The sequence below is a fragment of the Natator depressus genome, chromosome 18, assembly GCF_965152275.1.
Source record: "Natator depressus isolate rNatDep1 chromosome 18, rNatDep2.hap1, whole genome shotgun sequence".
Taxonomy (NCBI): Eukaryota; Metazoa; Chordata; order Testudines; family Cheloniidae; genus Natator; species Natator depressus.
The window spans coordinates 15,795,078-15,809,040 of record NC_134251.1 but is presented as its reverse complement, the minus strand read 5'-3'; the positions used below and the strand labels follow the sequence as shown (position 1 = coordinate 15,809,040).

The following is a 13,963-nucleotide window of genomic DNA, read 5'->3' as shown; positions in this document are numbered from 1 at the left end:
CTCTGGGTTCGCATGCTGATGTGGTCACAAGAGGAAGTTAGCTTAGCGGCCTCGTCCTAAATTGAAATAGTCCCAGTCCCGGCAGGGACAGCTCGGCCAGCACTGGGATTATGAACGGGCTGCAGGTGTCTAGTGATCCCTGTGGGGCTTTGCGTAGCATCTGCTCTGAAGCCTTGCACACGCCAAGGGAGCCGGGACGGCTCTGGGCCTTGGTGCTGGGACACCGCGCCCTTCGCGCCTCGGACAGACGTTTCAACCCAGCCCCGGCATGGCAGCCGCGGAAAGTTGTTGCTGTTTGATGGTCTATGTGCAATGAGTTGTTGTTTCCCTCCAGCATGGGTGGACAGGTGTCCCCCTCCCGACCCTCCGTCACGACCCAACATCCCGTCTGGCTGCCAGCAGAGAGGTCAGGGACTATAAGCCAACAACCATCTTATCCGTGGTCCTTGCAGGTCACAGGGAGGTGCAATGGCAGGGCCCATTGGGGGAAGCTTTCATGGCTGGCTGTGCTGTGCTGGGGAGAAGTATCGGGGTAGAGGGCTGCCAGGTTGGCTCCTTAACAAACCCAACCCTCTACTGGCTCATGTGCCTGGATACTTAACGAGAAAGCAATGGTCAGAGATGGATGGGGCCGGGGGGGGGGAGAATGATCCCAAAGCGGGGTGAGAAGCAAGAGTCGTGATAAAGGGTAGGTCTATCAAAGTTTAGAAACAAACCAGTTCCTATGTACAAGGAGTTCAAAGTCAGAAGGTGACCTTGTGGCTAAATAACAGTGCAGGGCTAGCTAGGGGCCAGGACTCCTGGGCTCTATTCATGTCTCTGTCAGGGACTTTCCTGGGTGACTTGGAGCAAGTCACTCAGGCCAAAACGTCCAAGTGTCCGCTAATCCTGGGTGCCTTTTTGGGGAGGGGGCACATAGGGCTGGGTTTTCAGAGCTGCTGAGCACCTTTTCCAGGCATCGAAGAAGTGCAAAGCATAATGTCGGGATTAACTTGTCTTCCCCTGCAGGAGATGCGACGTACCTCGACATCTTCCGGGAGTTCTCCCACATGGCCTCGAACGACCCTGAGAAACTCAACCGTCGGAGCTTGCACTTCAGCCACTCCTGCAGATAGCCCCTCCCCTCCTCTTCCGAGGCCTTCGGCTGGAGAGTCAGCTGTCAGCTACCAGAGCCCTGGGAGAGCGGGAAGGGGGAGCGGTTTGCCAAGGCGGAATGGGCCCGCTGGGCTCATCTACTGGAGGAAGACCCAGCCATCTGGTCCCTGTCCAAACATACACTTATGGAGCACGCAGTGTTTATTCCAGTGCCTGCTTTTGTATCCACATCTCAGACCAATGACCGTGGTGACATGACTAACCAGCCAGTGTATCCAAACAGGGCTGAACCAACTATGCAAAGAAATCCCTGCTTCTTTGCAGTTCACTCCCTCAGCCCCGGGCCTCCCTCGGGCCAAACGCCTGCTCAAGTCAATAAGATTTGACCTTCGGTTTGTTAATGACTAAAAGGTAGGGGGCCACACATCCCATCACTAAAAATAAGGGGTAGCAAAGGGGGAACCAAGCACTGTTTCTGCACAATATGTTAATCCCTGCAAAGCTGGTTTTTGCTGCACCACTGGGATATCAAAGCTGACACAGCAGGAGCATGGGACAGGAACGGAGAGACGTTTTCACACAGACACCAGCAAAATGGTTTGCCCAGGGCAGCAGCAGCGTCCTTTACGTCAGTCGGGGCAAACGCTGGAAGAAGAGAAGTGACTTTCTGCGTTAGGGAGGGACGCATTCCAGGGACGATATTCCTGCTGAGCTGTGGTTAGTATTTGAATAGGTTCATTCTCAGATTTTATCCTTTTTGGCTTAGAAACCCAAAGGACGCAGAATAACTCATCAAGGAGAAAAGTCAAAACATCCCAAAGTTGACACAGGCTGGCAACCACCTGGGAAACATGGAATATCGGCTGCGAGGCGGCAGCAGACCCCAGCCGCAAAGAGTTTAAAGCCACGACAAATGACTTTCTGTTGAGGTTGGGCCTGTTTTGGGGACCTAGAGTGTCTCACCTGTGTTGCTTGTGTATTTGGTTTCTGCACAGAGGGATTTTGGGGCTTACCCTTGGAGAATAGGGTGTGAAGATCCTCTGAGCTCCTTCCTGCCAGATGTAGGCGTGAATGTAGCTTCTGAGCCCTTCCCCCTTGGGAACAGTTCGTGTTAGACTCAATGAAAACCATAAGGGTTTGAGTTAAATTGCTACCTTTGGTGTGAATGTTTCTGTCCAGCAACCCAAGTTATCAGAGAGGCGGTAACAAGTACAACCGGCAAAGAAGGTGTAGCCATGTGTGGCTAAGGGGTTCATTTGTCACGGTACCAAACCAAATGAGAAGATAAACATTTGTGAATGCCACAGTCAGTGTGTTGTTGGGGCATATTCCGCCTTCCGTTATAGAGGGGTAACCCAGGGCACAGGAGAAACCAAAGAGGGGTTTGTGATGGAATATTCAGCTGTGCATCTGGTTTCAAACACTTGAATATTCAGGGGTGTGTGCAGTGTTTGGATCCAGGTTGTCAGTACTGGCCTGTCTGGAGCAAAAACTTCAGCATGCAGGGGCCTCACTGGGAAAAACCACAACTTTTCCAACTGAGCTTGAACGTTCCTGGGCCAACACGCTGCCAAAGACGCTGATGTCTTATGCTGCTGAACCAGATTTGCAAATGAAGTGAGTTTAGTCAGCTCCACTTGGCTAAGAATGGCACAGCACCAATGGCCTGTTGCACTACTTCGCATGGCTGGTTTTCCATCGCCCCCACACTATAATTCACTGTAGGCTGACCGCCACCCACATGCAACTTCCCATGCCTTTTAGCTGTGTGGCTCAATGGCTAGAGACCCAGACTCGGATTTAACAGACCTGGATTCTGTTCCTGGCCTGCTGCGTGGCCTATGGCAAATCACTTCACTTCTGCGTGTGCCTCGTGTGTTAAGTGCCTTGAGACTCTTGGGTGAAAAGCCCTATGTACTATTATCATAATTATACTATGGGAGCTGTGTATGCAGATCTGAAAACAGAACCTGGCCCTCGCCCCCTTGAAGAGTTTTGTAGCTCATGCCTACTGTGTGTCGCAACGCTAGGAGAGCAGAACTCTTCCTGTACGGCATGGCTTTCATTACTATTTTTTTACCTGTAATATTATTTCATGGCTATAAAAAAGGGTTATGTGTGGACTATACAGGTATAGGCACCATGACAAATTAAAGTGGATTGTCAGAATGATGTATATAAACCGTGTTTACATGCTGAAATGTAATATATCATAAGGCAGAAGAAATGTATTTTTTAAATAAGGGGGAATGGAAAAGTCTCACATACAAGTGATACCTATTAATTGAAAGTAAAATATGAGAATTTTTGTTTCGAAAACCAGGCGTGTTTCTTCATTCTTTCCAGTCTAGGCCTCTGTAAACCAATGGAGCATTTCAGTTGGAGAGGGTTTTTATAACGTGAGATTTATTAGGCACTCGTTTATGGCTGGAAGTCGGGGGGGCGGGGGGGGGGGGCAAATGAGTTTTCCTCCGAGGAGATGCAGGGCTCCCAACTTTTTTGGGTAGCTGGCATGTTTGATTCACATTAAGGCAAAGCCTAGCCAGGTCATTGAAGTCAATGGGAGTTTTGCCATTGACTTCAGTGGAGCCAGGCTTTCACCTCAAGATTGTTTCACCAATGGCCTGTTGCACTACTTCGCATGGCATTCCCCAGAGTCTCCTTGGTTAGTGGTGGAAATAATTGTACATGCTCAATCATGAAATAAAAAAGGGCAGATTCCATGGCGAGGCGAAGAGGAGATAGAGTAGCAGCCTCAAGTACCAGTACTGGAGACTGGGAACCACTAGACTCCATGAGAGAACCATGAGCTCCTAGGTCCCTATCCGCAGCTATGACCCTGAATGTTTTCTTCTTTTGTCTCTGCAACTGTGATCCCCCGTTGTGGCCGGGAAAGATGAGTGTACATCAAAAGATTAGATAGATAGATAGATTGATAGATAGATAGATAGATAGATAGATAGATAGATAGATAGTCTACTAAGAACTGAGACTATACACTTTCTGGGGACTGTCCGTTTGCTCTGCGTTTGTACAGTGTCTAGCACAATGTGGTCCTGGTCCACGGTTGAGGCTACTCAGTGCTGTTTCAATAACATCAACGACTGGACAAAGACCACAAGCTCATTTAATGTAGGTTACCAAACAGGCAACAAATGGGTAACAACTCTATGTCCCTCCTGACCTGGGCTATTGCTGAACTATTCAGTACCATTTTCTCTTATCTAGTGTAATGACAGAAACAAGGGTGAGAGAGACAAGGTGGGTGAGGCAATATCTGTGAGCGGACCAACTTCTGTTGGTAGAAGGACACTTTTTTAAGTTTGGAAGAGCTTTTCCTGAGGTCTGGAGAAAGTCACCAGAGTGTCCAGCCTAAATACGAGATGAAAGAGATTGTTAATCGTAAGGGGTCATTTTCATCTTAAGTGGTCTCCTACTCATAGATAGATTCATAGATACATAGATACTAAGGTCAGAAGGGACCATTATGATCATCTAGTCTGAACTCCTGCACAATGAAGGCCACAGAATCTCACCCACCCACTCCTGCGATAAACCTCTCACCAATGTCTGAGTTATTGAAGTTCTCAAATCGTGGTTTAAAGACTTCAAGGAGCAGAGAATCCTCCAGCAAGTGACCCGTGCCCCATGCTACAGAAGAAGGCGAAAAACCTCCAGGGCCTCTTCCAATCTGCCCTGGAGGAAAATTCCTTCCCGACCCCAAATATGGCGATCAGCTAAACCCTGAGCATATGGGCAAGATTCACCAGCCAGATACCCAGGAAAGAATTTTCTGTAGTAACTCAGATCCCACCCCATCTAACATCCCATCACAGGCCATTGGGCCTATTTACCATGAATATTTAAAGATCAATTAATTACCAAAATCATGTTATCCCATCATACCATCTCCTCCATAAACTTATCGAGTTTAATCTTAAAGTCAGATAGGTCTGTTGCCCCCACTGCTTCCCTTGGAGGGCTATTCCAAAACTTCACTCCTCTGATAGTTAGAAACCTTCATCTAATTTCAAGTCTAAACTTCCCAATGACCAGTTTATATCCATTTGTTCTTGTGTCCACATTGGTACTGAGCTTAAATAATTCCTCTCCCTCTCTGGTATTTATCCCTCTGATATATTTATAGAGAGCAATCATATCTCCCCTCAACCTTCTTTTAGTTAGGCTAAACAAGCCAAGCTCCTTGAGTCTCCTTTCATAAGACAAGTTTTCCATTCCTCGGATCATCCTAGTAGCCCTTCTCTGTACCTGTTCCAGTTTGAATTCATCCTTCTTAAACATGGGAGACCAGAACTGCACACAGTATTCCAGGTGAGGTCTCACCAGTGCCTTGTATAACGGTACTAAAACCTCCTTATCCCTACTGGAAATACCTCTCCTGATGCATCCCAAGACTGCATTAGCTTTTTTCACGGCCACATCACATTGGTGGCTCATAGTCATCCTATGATCAACCAATACTCCAAGGTCCTTCTCCTCCTCCGTTACCTCTAATTGATGCGTCCCCAGCTTATAACTAAAATTCTTGTTATTAATCCCTAAATGCATAACCTTACACTTCTCACTATTAAATTTCATCCATTAAATTTTACTCCATGTGTGAGCCCCTTCTGTTTAGCAATCTGCCCCGCCTCATATTTAGCTTGGACTCCCTGGTTCCTCCAGACCTCAGCTCGAAAGCTTATCCCTTCCTCCAAACCAAGTTGGTCCAATCAAGACGTTACCTCACCTATCTTGTCTCTCTCATATACGGAGACCAACACAGTTACAACAACACTGCAAGAAACAAATGTGGCATTTAAGCAGCACTAAAGCAACCAAGAGACACTCGCAATGTAGCAGTTTATTAGATACACATGCAGAAACATAAACAATTCCCCCATAATAACAGCCTGCTCCATCCTACTCCATATATACGTCTTACTCTTTTCTGACCTTAAATCTCAGTCAGCGTCTCAAAAGTGGAGGGAGGCTTGAGGTGTGAAGTTTGGGGCTATCTAGATCCTGGCTATTGGACCTCTCCATTTCTCCAGGACTATTTCTAATGGGTCTTTCCTGCACTCCGTCTGTTGCTTTAGCAGAATCGCATAAAGGCACAAATTCCTTCTAAAGAAAAGAAAAGAAAAGCCATGTAGGCTTTTAACTCCTGCATCAAATGGATATCCCTCTCTCTTCCCTCTCTCTCCCCCATGACAGGTCACACTATCAGTGACTTTGGTTTTGAGGGGATAGTGGGACAATGACTATACATAGGCTGAGGATAGGGTTGCTTCCACCTGCCTCTTATTCCATTTTGTCTCACTGGTGACCGCAGTCTGGAAGGTAAATAAATGACAATGGAAAATGAGCAACTTGCCATGTATTTATCTGATGCAATCATTATCCTTTGTGGGCTTGAGACCCAAAGAAAAAGCCCCCACAAGGACACAAATTCCAAGCTGTAAAGTCCTGACTGGCTGGAGGGTGAATGCAGGTAATCAAGCACTATGGTGCAAGAGTCCCTTAAGCAAATGGGTTCATCTTCTCTAGTCAATTACAGTGACCAACTATAACTGAGATTTGGAAACAGGGGAAAACCCCGATAAGCAGAGACCGGGTCCTAGTCGCTGCATTCAGATACACATCTGGATTATGAACACTGCTGAAGTTCTGGGTGTTTGGAGCTGAGATTTTGATTGGGCCATGTGATGTACTCCTGATATATACTAGACACGTTTCTGCCTATCATATCTACCGTGCCCATCATCTTGGTGTCAAGCCATCCTCTGTATACTCTCATGCTGCTTGCCTTTTACAGAGCTATATGTCCTTTGCAAGCCATATCACCTCTTGTTTCCATCAGAAAAACAATAATATCTGCAGCAGAGAGAGGTGGTGGTGAGGTTTAATTCATTTGTTTTTGTAAACCACTTTAAGACTGAGATGGAAGGTGGTGTAGAAATGCAAAGCATACTCACTAAACACGCAGTGTACCTGCAGGGTCAATGTATGGTCATTTCTGTCTCCTAATCTAAAGTGCAGGTTACAAGGTAATTACAGTAGGGCCTACCCTGTGTGATTACCCATAACCTTCAGCAATAATGAGAGGCAGTACTGCCTAGTGTCCAGCTCAGAAGTCTGAGATCTGATCCCAGCTCTGAGTTGCTGTGCGCGGCTCTAGGCAGGTCAGTTTCCACCTCTGCAAAAGGAGGAGGAGAATCTTTACTACCGTTCCTGCCAGGGACATTGTGAAGATTCAGTATGAATGCTTTGACGACGCAATGTGCTGGTTAAGTACTGATTAGGATGGCTGTTATTATTATTGGAACATGTGCTTAGAGGGAATTTCACCAAAGACACACTTGTGAACAATACAGTATTTGTGGTCTGGGAGCTCCAGTCCTTACGCTGTTATGTCAGCAGTCAGATCCTCCCTCTCCACCCCCCCGACTCATTATTGTGTCTACTCCCGAAGCATGCTGCTATGGGGATCTGTGCTCTGGGCGGTGGCAGCTTTTCAGATGAGATGTCAGTCGAAGGCTCCTGCCCAACTACGGTTACTATAGCTGGTCACTGTAATTGACAAGAGAAGATGAACCCGGTTTGCTTCAGGGACTCTTGCTCCATAGTGCTTAATCACCTACATTCAGCCTCGAGCCAGTCAGGACTTAAGGCTTGGAAGTTGTGCAATCACGTGCTTTTCTTCTGTAGGTCTTTAGCCCACATGGACCATTATGGACGTGAAGGAGCCTCACTTAGGAATCCAGTGATTAAAGGAATGAACTTTCCTATTACAATGGGAGACATGACAGACGACTCCTGAAGGGGAAAGAGGCCCCCTGTGCTCCAGCGGTGCTCGGGATTCCAAGCCAGTGAGGTTACGCTTTAACGAGATCCCTAATGACTGTTTAATGCAATTAATGTAGCCTCTACTGAAGATAAACTTCACAGGGAGCAGCCCTGGGCCACCAGCCCTTTGAAGCAACGTGCGTGGGTTTGACAGCACCTCAGGGAACAAAAGAGGCCGGGCTGCCAAGGCTCTGACAAGAGGGAGTTTCAGTGATTGGGTAACTTATTGGATAATTCTTGCTATCAATCGCCGCAGCTCCAGTGGGAGGAGGAGGCATCTTGGGAATATTCCCAGCTGGCTCCCTCAGGAGTTCTGGGCTAGCCGTTGGCACCGGCGAGGCCTAGGATGACCTTGTCTCTGTGACTGATAGGCAGAAGCAAAGTGCAGCATGCAGACATGGTGTTAGGTACAGCAGTTCTCAAACTGTGGATTGCAACCCCATTTTAACGGGGTCGTCAGGGCTGGCTTAGACTTACTGGGGCTCAGGGCTGAAGCTCGGGCCCCACCACCCTGGGCCAAAGCCTGAGACTCAGGTTACAGGCCCCCTGGCTAGGGCTGAAGCCCTTGGACTTCAGCTTTGACCCCTTCCCTGCCCAGGGCAGTGGGGCTCAGGCTTTGGCTCTGGATCCCCAACCCGGAGCAGTGGGAATCAGGTGGACTCAGGCTTCGGTCCCCACTCCTGGAGTCATGTAGTAATTTTTGTTGTCAGAAGGGGGTCCCGGTGCAATGAAGTTGGAGATCCCCTGTGTTAGGAGCAACGACGCTCTAACCCCTTCTGTTGTCTTGGGGCAGCATTAAAAATGTGTTTCTCTCCCAGCCATTCCCCTACGGGCAGAAAGGCAATAACCTGCCTCCTATTTCCACTCCCTCACACCTGCCTCTCTCCGCCAGCCATTCACTTTCTTCTTTCTTTGCCCCCTTTCACCAGCAGTCCAGACTCTTAGCGGCACATTGGCAGCACTGGCTCCCCGGTCCTGGTAACTCTAAGCAGTGAGTGTGTCCTGTCAGGTCAGAGGGGATGGCTCCCGCCATCCAGGCAGCAGGAGACCATCTATCCCCTCCCGCCACCCACTCCATGGCTAAGGGTGATGGAACAGGTGTCACGGGGTGGGCCCCTGAGTCTTTTCCAGCCTTAGTAACACCACCCACAATTCCAGGGGCTCTTAACCACCACTGTGCTTTGCGATGCTCTCCCCCGCCTTCAGCAGGCCTCAGCCTGGAGTATGGTTTACACACTAGTTAAGTCACTAGCCAGCTTCCCCTCTTGTTCTGGGGAAGGGTACAGTACTAGCAGCCCTCTGTTCCGTCTATTCCTTCCTTCCTCAGGCTCCCACTGCCCTCCCTCCCACTGCCTTCCTTTCTGCTTATATAGTCCCAGCTGCTGGGGTTACTTCCACCCACTTAGCCCCTCAGCTGTATCCCCACCAGACATGCCAAACCCATGAAAAAAACGAAGAAATTGGGCTTGTTTTTGGCTTCATTGACTTGTGAGTTGCTTATTGGCTAGTTTTTGGTTTGCAGCTTGTTTCTTGTTTGGCTCGTAGCTTGCTGCTTCTTTTTTTTGATTGGCTCCCAGCAAGGGGGAACAAGGGGGGGAGAGAGTCAGGGGTGCACAGCGGGCCCACCACAGTCCCAGACTGCACGCTGGGGGGATCTAGTCACATAGAGTGTTGGAGTTCTTAGGGATTGGCTTGTTTTGGCCTTGTTTTGAAATGGGATTAGCTTTTTTGGCTTATTCTGAAAGTCAGGGTGCTTATTTACCACTTGAAAGTTGGCAGCTATGATCCCCACTCAGTTAATTGGCACCCTCTGTCTTTCGCCCTGGTCCCAATTAGTGTATCCTGGTGGGGATGGGAGTGCCAGGGTGCTGCATCAGGTCCTGACTCAGCACACCCGGTTTCACAGGCTCATGTTGGAGGTAGGGTTGCCAACAGTCCCGTGTTACCAAATCAGCCCGGGACGCCTTTTATCCTGTATTTCAACAGATTAAAAATATTATCATGATGCAAAGCCAGGTTTATTATTCCCTTCACCTCCCATGATAGAAAGTTTGTAAAATCGGACAATGTAGTAATGCAGAATCGGCCCCATGATTTACTCAATCAATGTACCTCTCGTGCAGAGGGTCCCAAACTTTCGGGGGGCACGAAGGCCTCATGGGGCCTTGCTGAAAGGCTGTAGTCGGGGGAGGGGGGCTCTGTCTGGCAGAGGAAGTGGACGGGGCTCTGTGCAGGTGGTCTTGGCCGCCAGGACCAGGCTCCCTGCCTGCCTTGCTCCCCGCACTGCTGCAGCTGCACCAGCCACCATCAGCAGCGATTCTCCTCTGCTGGAGACGTTGGCAGAGAATCTGCGAGGAGGGAACAGCAGGTGACCCCCCCCCCGAGAGTATTGACCCCCCCGCCGCCAGACAGAGCCCCTTCCTGACCCTGGCCCTTTCACGCAGCTCCCCTTGCCCTGCCACAGCCTGCTCAGGGAAAGCAGACAGGGTTCGAACCCCTCGCTCCCTAGCTGGAGGTGTCAGAATGTCCACATGAATTGCAAACCTGGGCTTACATTTGCTGGACCCAAATCCCACAGCTACGCTAACGGGTCCATAGTGCACCATGAAGACTTTCTGACTTGCGCCTGTGGCTTGCCCTGAGTGCACACTGCAAAATGGCAGGGCTTGGACCCAAGTCACAGGGAGACTTGGGCTCTGACCAACCCCCTCACAGCAGGGCTCTAGAACCTGGCTCCCAAGTGCTTGTGTAACCCACACACCTTCTGGGTGTGGTGCTCTGTCCCCTCTAGTGGCACCGAGACCCCTTAGAGATGAATGAGTCTGCTACAGCCTTAGCTAAGGGCCACGTGGCTTTTCGCTTATGCGGTAGAGGCTCATGCATTTCGCGCCAGAGGTCCCAGATTTGATTCTGCCCACCGGGGTCTGTCAGCGTTACACTTGCTGACTCGAGCTGGACAGAGTTGTGTGTGGACAGAAGGTGGGTTCAGGCTCAGATCTGAGTCGGAGCCCAGGCTTAGTGTGCAGTGTAGACATACCCCAAGAGGAGCCAAACACCTGATGCTTCAGGAGAACTCGGTGAACAGCCCCCTGTGCTTGAAATTCACTATTTATCACATAGCCTGTTTCCAGCTGACATGTAATGGACAAAGGAACTCCGCGTGAGGTGGATGGTCTGATGATGATATCAGAGGCGTGTAAACATGACTGATTTCTCAACTACAGCTGATTAAAAGAACATTCTGTAATGAAGTGGCAGCTGCTTAGTCCTACGGTAGGTCGCACCTTATAGACAGCTGCTGTGGGCTGTTCTTTGGATGGAATACAGGTGATGCAAACATTCACCCACCCTTGGGTTTACACTGTTTTTAAAACATTTTTTTAAAATTCTCTTCAAGGCTGTGGGGTGAATTTGGTGCTTGCGAAAGTCAGTATCAAAATTCTCACCTTTACAGCACCGCCCAGAGCCAAACAAAATTCTACCACACTGCCCCATATGTATCCCTGCACCACCACCCTCCTATTCCAGTCCTGGGCCTCCACTCACACCACACTGCCAATGACCCTCAAGTCTGCCTGCAGCAACCCCGCCATTCCCGCATCCTCCAATTTAGCACTGCCAATATACCTCTCTCCTGATCTGCAACACACTGCTCCATTCAGACTCAGATACAGCTCTGCCAGGGCACCTCCATTCTGAACTGCAACACCCCTGGCTATTCCAGTTTTGAACACACACATGTAACAAAGAGTTAAGCTAATGTGTCTCTGTCCTGACTTGCAACTTCCCTGTTATTCCAGCATTGAGCCAGAACACAGGGCATTGCAACCCTTACCTGCATTTATCTATTGCAGTCCTGGCTCCTCCTTGAGCAGAGACTGCCGATTACTGCCTATTATATTTGTAAAACTCTGCAGTCATTTTTTACACTGGGACTAGGACCAAACCACTGAACAAATTTTCACTTCTAATCTAATCCAGTATCCAAATCAGGGACCCCAGACGGGAAAAGCCAGTACGTGAACCTACTGGTCCCACACAACCCCTGTACATAGGCTTGGGAGAATTCAATATTTTTATATAATTTTGCCCAAATTTTATCATGTTAAATTTCAACAGTTGTGCAAAATTCTGCATTTTAAGCTTTTTTTCTTCAACTTTTACCTATTTAAATGTTCTCAGTTGTGGGAAATGATGGAGGGAGGCAGACAATTGCGGATGAGACAGTAACTCAGGGATAACAGGTTTCAGAGTAGCAGCGATAAAGTGAGCTGTAGCTCACAAAAGCTCATGCTCAAATAAATTTGTTAGTCTCTAAGGTGCCACAAGTCCTCCTTTTCTTTTTTCAAGGATAACAGACGAGATTCAAAAAGGCAAAGCTGTCTCACCCTTAAAACACAAATTGTCGACATATTAAACTGTGCAAGGTCAATATCCTTAATTCAAACTCTAAGAAGTTGTCAAGCAGCATTTGTCTTAGTTTGCCTAGCTGTAACTTTTGATTATTATCAATAGACATATTTTTGTTGGCTTGTGGGTGTACCATGAAATCGACATTTACCAATAAAAAATATCCTGAATCCTGCCAAGCCTCGCTCTACAGGATTAGGAGTTCACATTAATGGACAGTAATGTACTTCCATATCTATTGTAAATAATATTGGCATTGACACAAGATTTTATATGTCAATGTTCTATACAAACAGTAACTAATTAATCCTCCCAGCATCCCGGTGAGGCAACTAGAGGTTCATTTTCCCCATTCTTACAGACTGAGGGAAATGATGACACAGCGTGATTAAGCAACTTGCCACCCAATGAGGGAATGTCAGAACTCCGGAGTTCCCGATGTCCCGTCCTCCGTTTAAGTTATTGCTAGGTTCTAGCTGAGCCACTGGCTCATGCTGCTCTTCAGTGCTCGAGTTAATTATTAGAGGGGGCCCTCCCGACTAACGGCTGGGATCTAAACACCCTTGACTGGATCTGAACCTGGTGGCTTGGGGCCATCTTTAGTTATTTCAAAGCCCCAGGATCCCATCACAGAAGCTGATGTCACAGCCAGGGCTTTCTTGTTCACTGCAGAGCCTCCCGGGCTGTGGCTTCCCAAGGACTGTAGCATCTGCTCTGCCTCATGGTCCATCAAAGTCTGGGCTTAGCAGCCTGGGTTTTCCACAGCGGGTAGGGTACATAAGAGTATCATGTGATGCTATATAATGCCAGGGCAATGGTAGCAGATACACGATACAGACACATATTCCAATATCCTCTGCAGTTTGCCGGATTCTGGATGCATTGGGTAGCTCTGCTTAGGAGTCTCCTTTCTTCCTCTCCTCTCACAGCAACCCTTCTCTGGCTCAGTGGGCCAGCTGCACACGAACAGTGCAAGTCGCATCTCTCCAGGCCCAGCTCAGCACGCTGCCTCTGCAGTGCTCTCTGCTCTTGGCAACCTGGCAAGTAAACTCAGCAGACCCTATAGAGCGGGATTTCCAAATGCACCACCTGTTTGGTTAGCCGAGAGAGGGATGTGCTCTACTGGACTGAGAGGAGCCGGGGTTCTGTGCCTAGATCTCACACTGATTTGCTGGATAGCCTCGGCCAATTCACTTAAACCCCCTGCCTCTCTTTCCCCACCGGTAAAACACAGATAATGACTTTACCCTGCCCTCTCCAGGGTGTCGGGAGGATTAACTAGATACTGTTTGCACAGTGCTAGCACTGGTATTAAGTAGCGCCACTGTGTATGCTGCAGCACGAACAAAAGAAACCAGTGGACATCAATCTGAGGATTAGAAAGGTCTGTGGGTCATAGTCATTAGGAAGGACAATCAGGTGTTTGTGCTTAGATTTTCCTTTGATGCATTAAACCTGCTCCTGGAGCAAGGGACCTGCAGGTATTACTAACACCATCATCTGTGCCACTAAAGGAAGAGGAAGATACCTACGGCTGGTATATACAGTGTGTATCTGTTATGAACTGTCACTACACCTCCAAATCGAGGCATTCCTCTGCCCTGCTGCA

General features: G+C 48.5%; 1 protein-coding gene across 1 annotated transcript in view; it reads left to right on the top strand.

Moving 5' to 3' along the window:
* ACAP3 (ArfGAP with coiled-coil, ankyrin repeat and PH domains 3) overlaps window positions 1-1,991 on the top strand; it is a 158,851-nt gene extending 156,860 nt beyond the window's left edge. Inside the window, exon 25 of the mRNA XM_074933909.1 lies at window positions 1,009-1,991. Within this exon, the coding sequence (XP_074790010.1) occupies window positions 1,009-1,115 (107 nt within the window). The 3' untranslated portion in view covers window positions 1,116-1,991. The remainder of the gene's footprint in view (window positions 1-1,008) is intronic.
* Window positions 1,992-13,963: the final 11,972 nt, after the last annotated feature.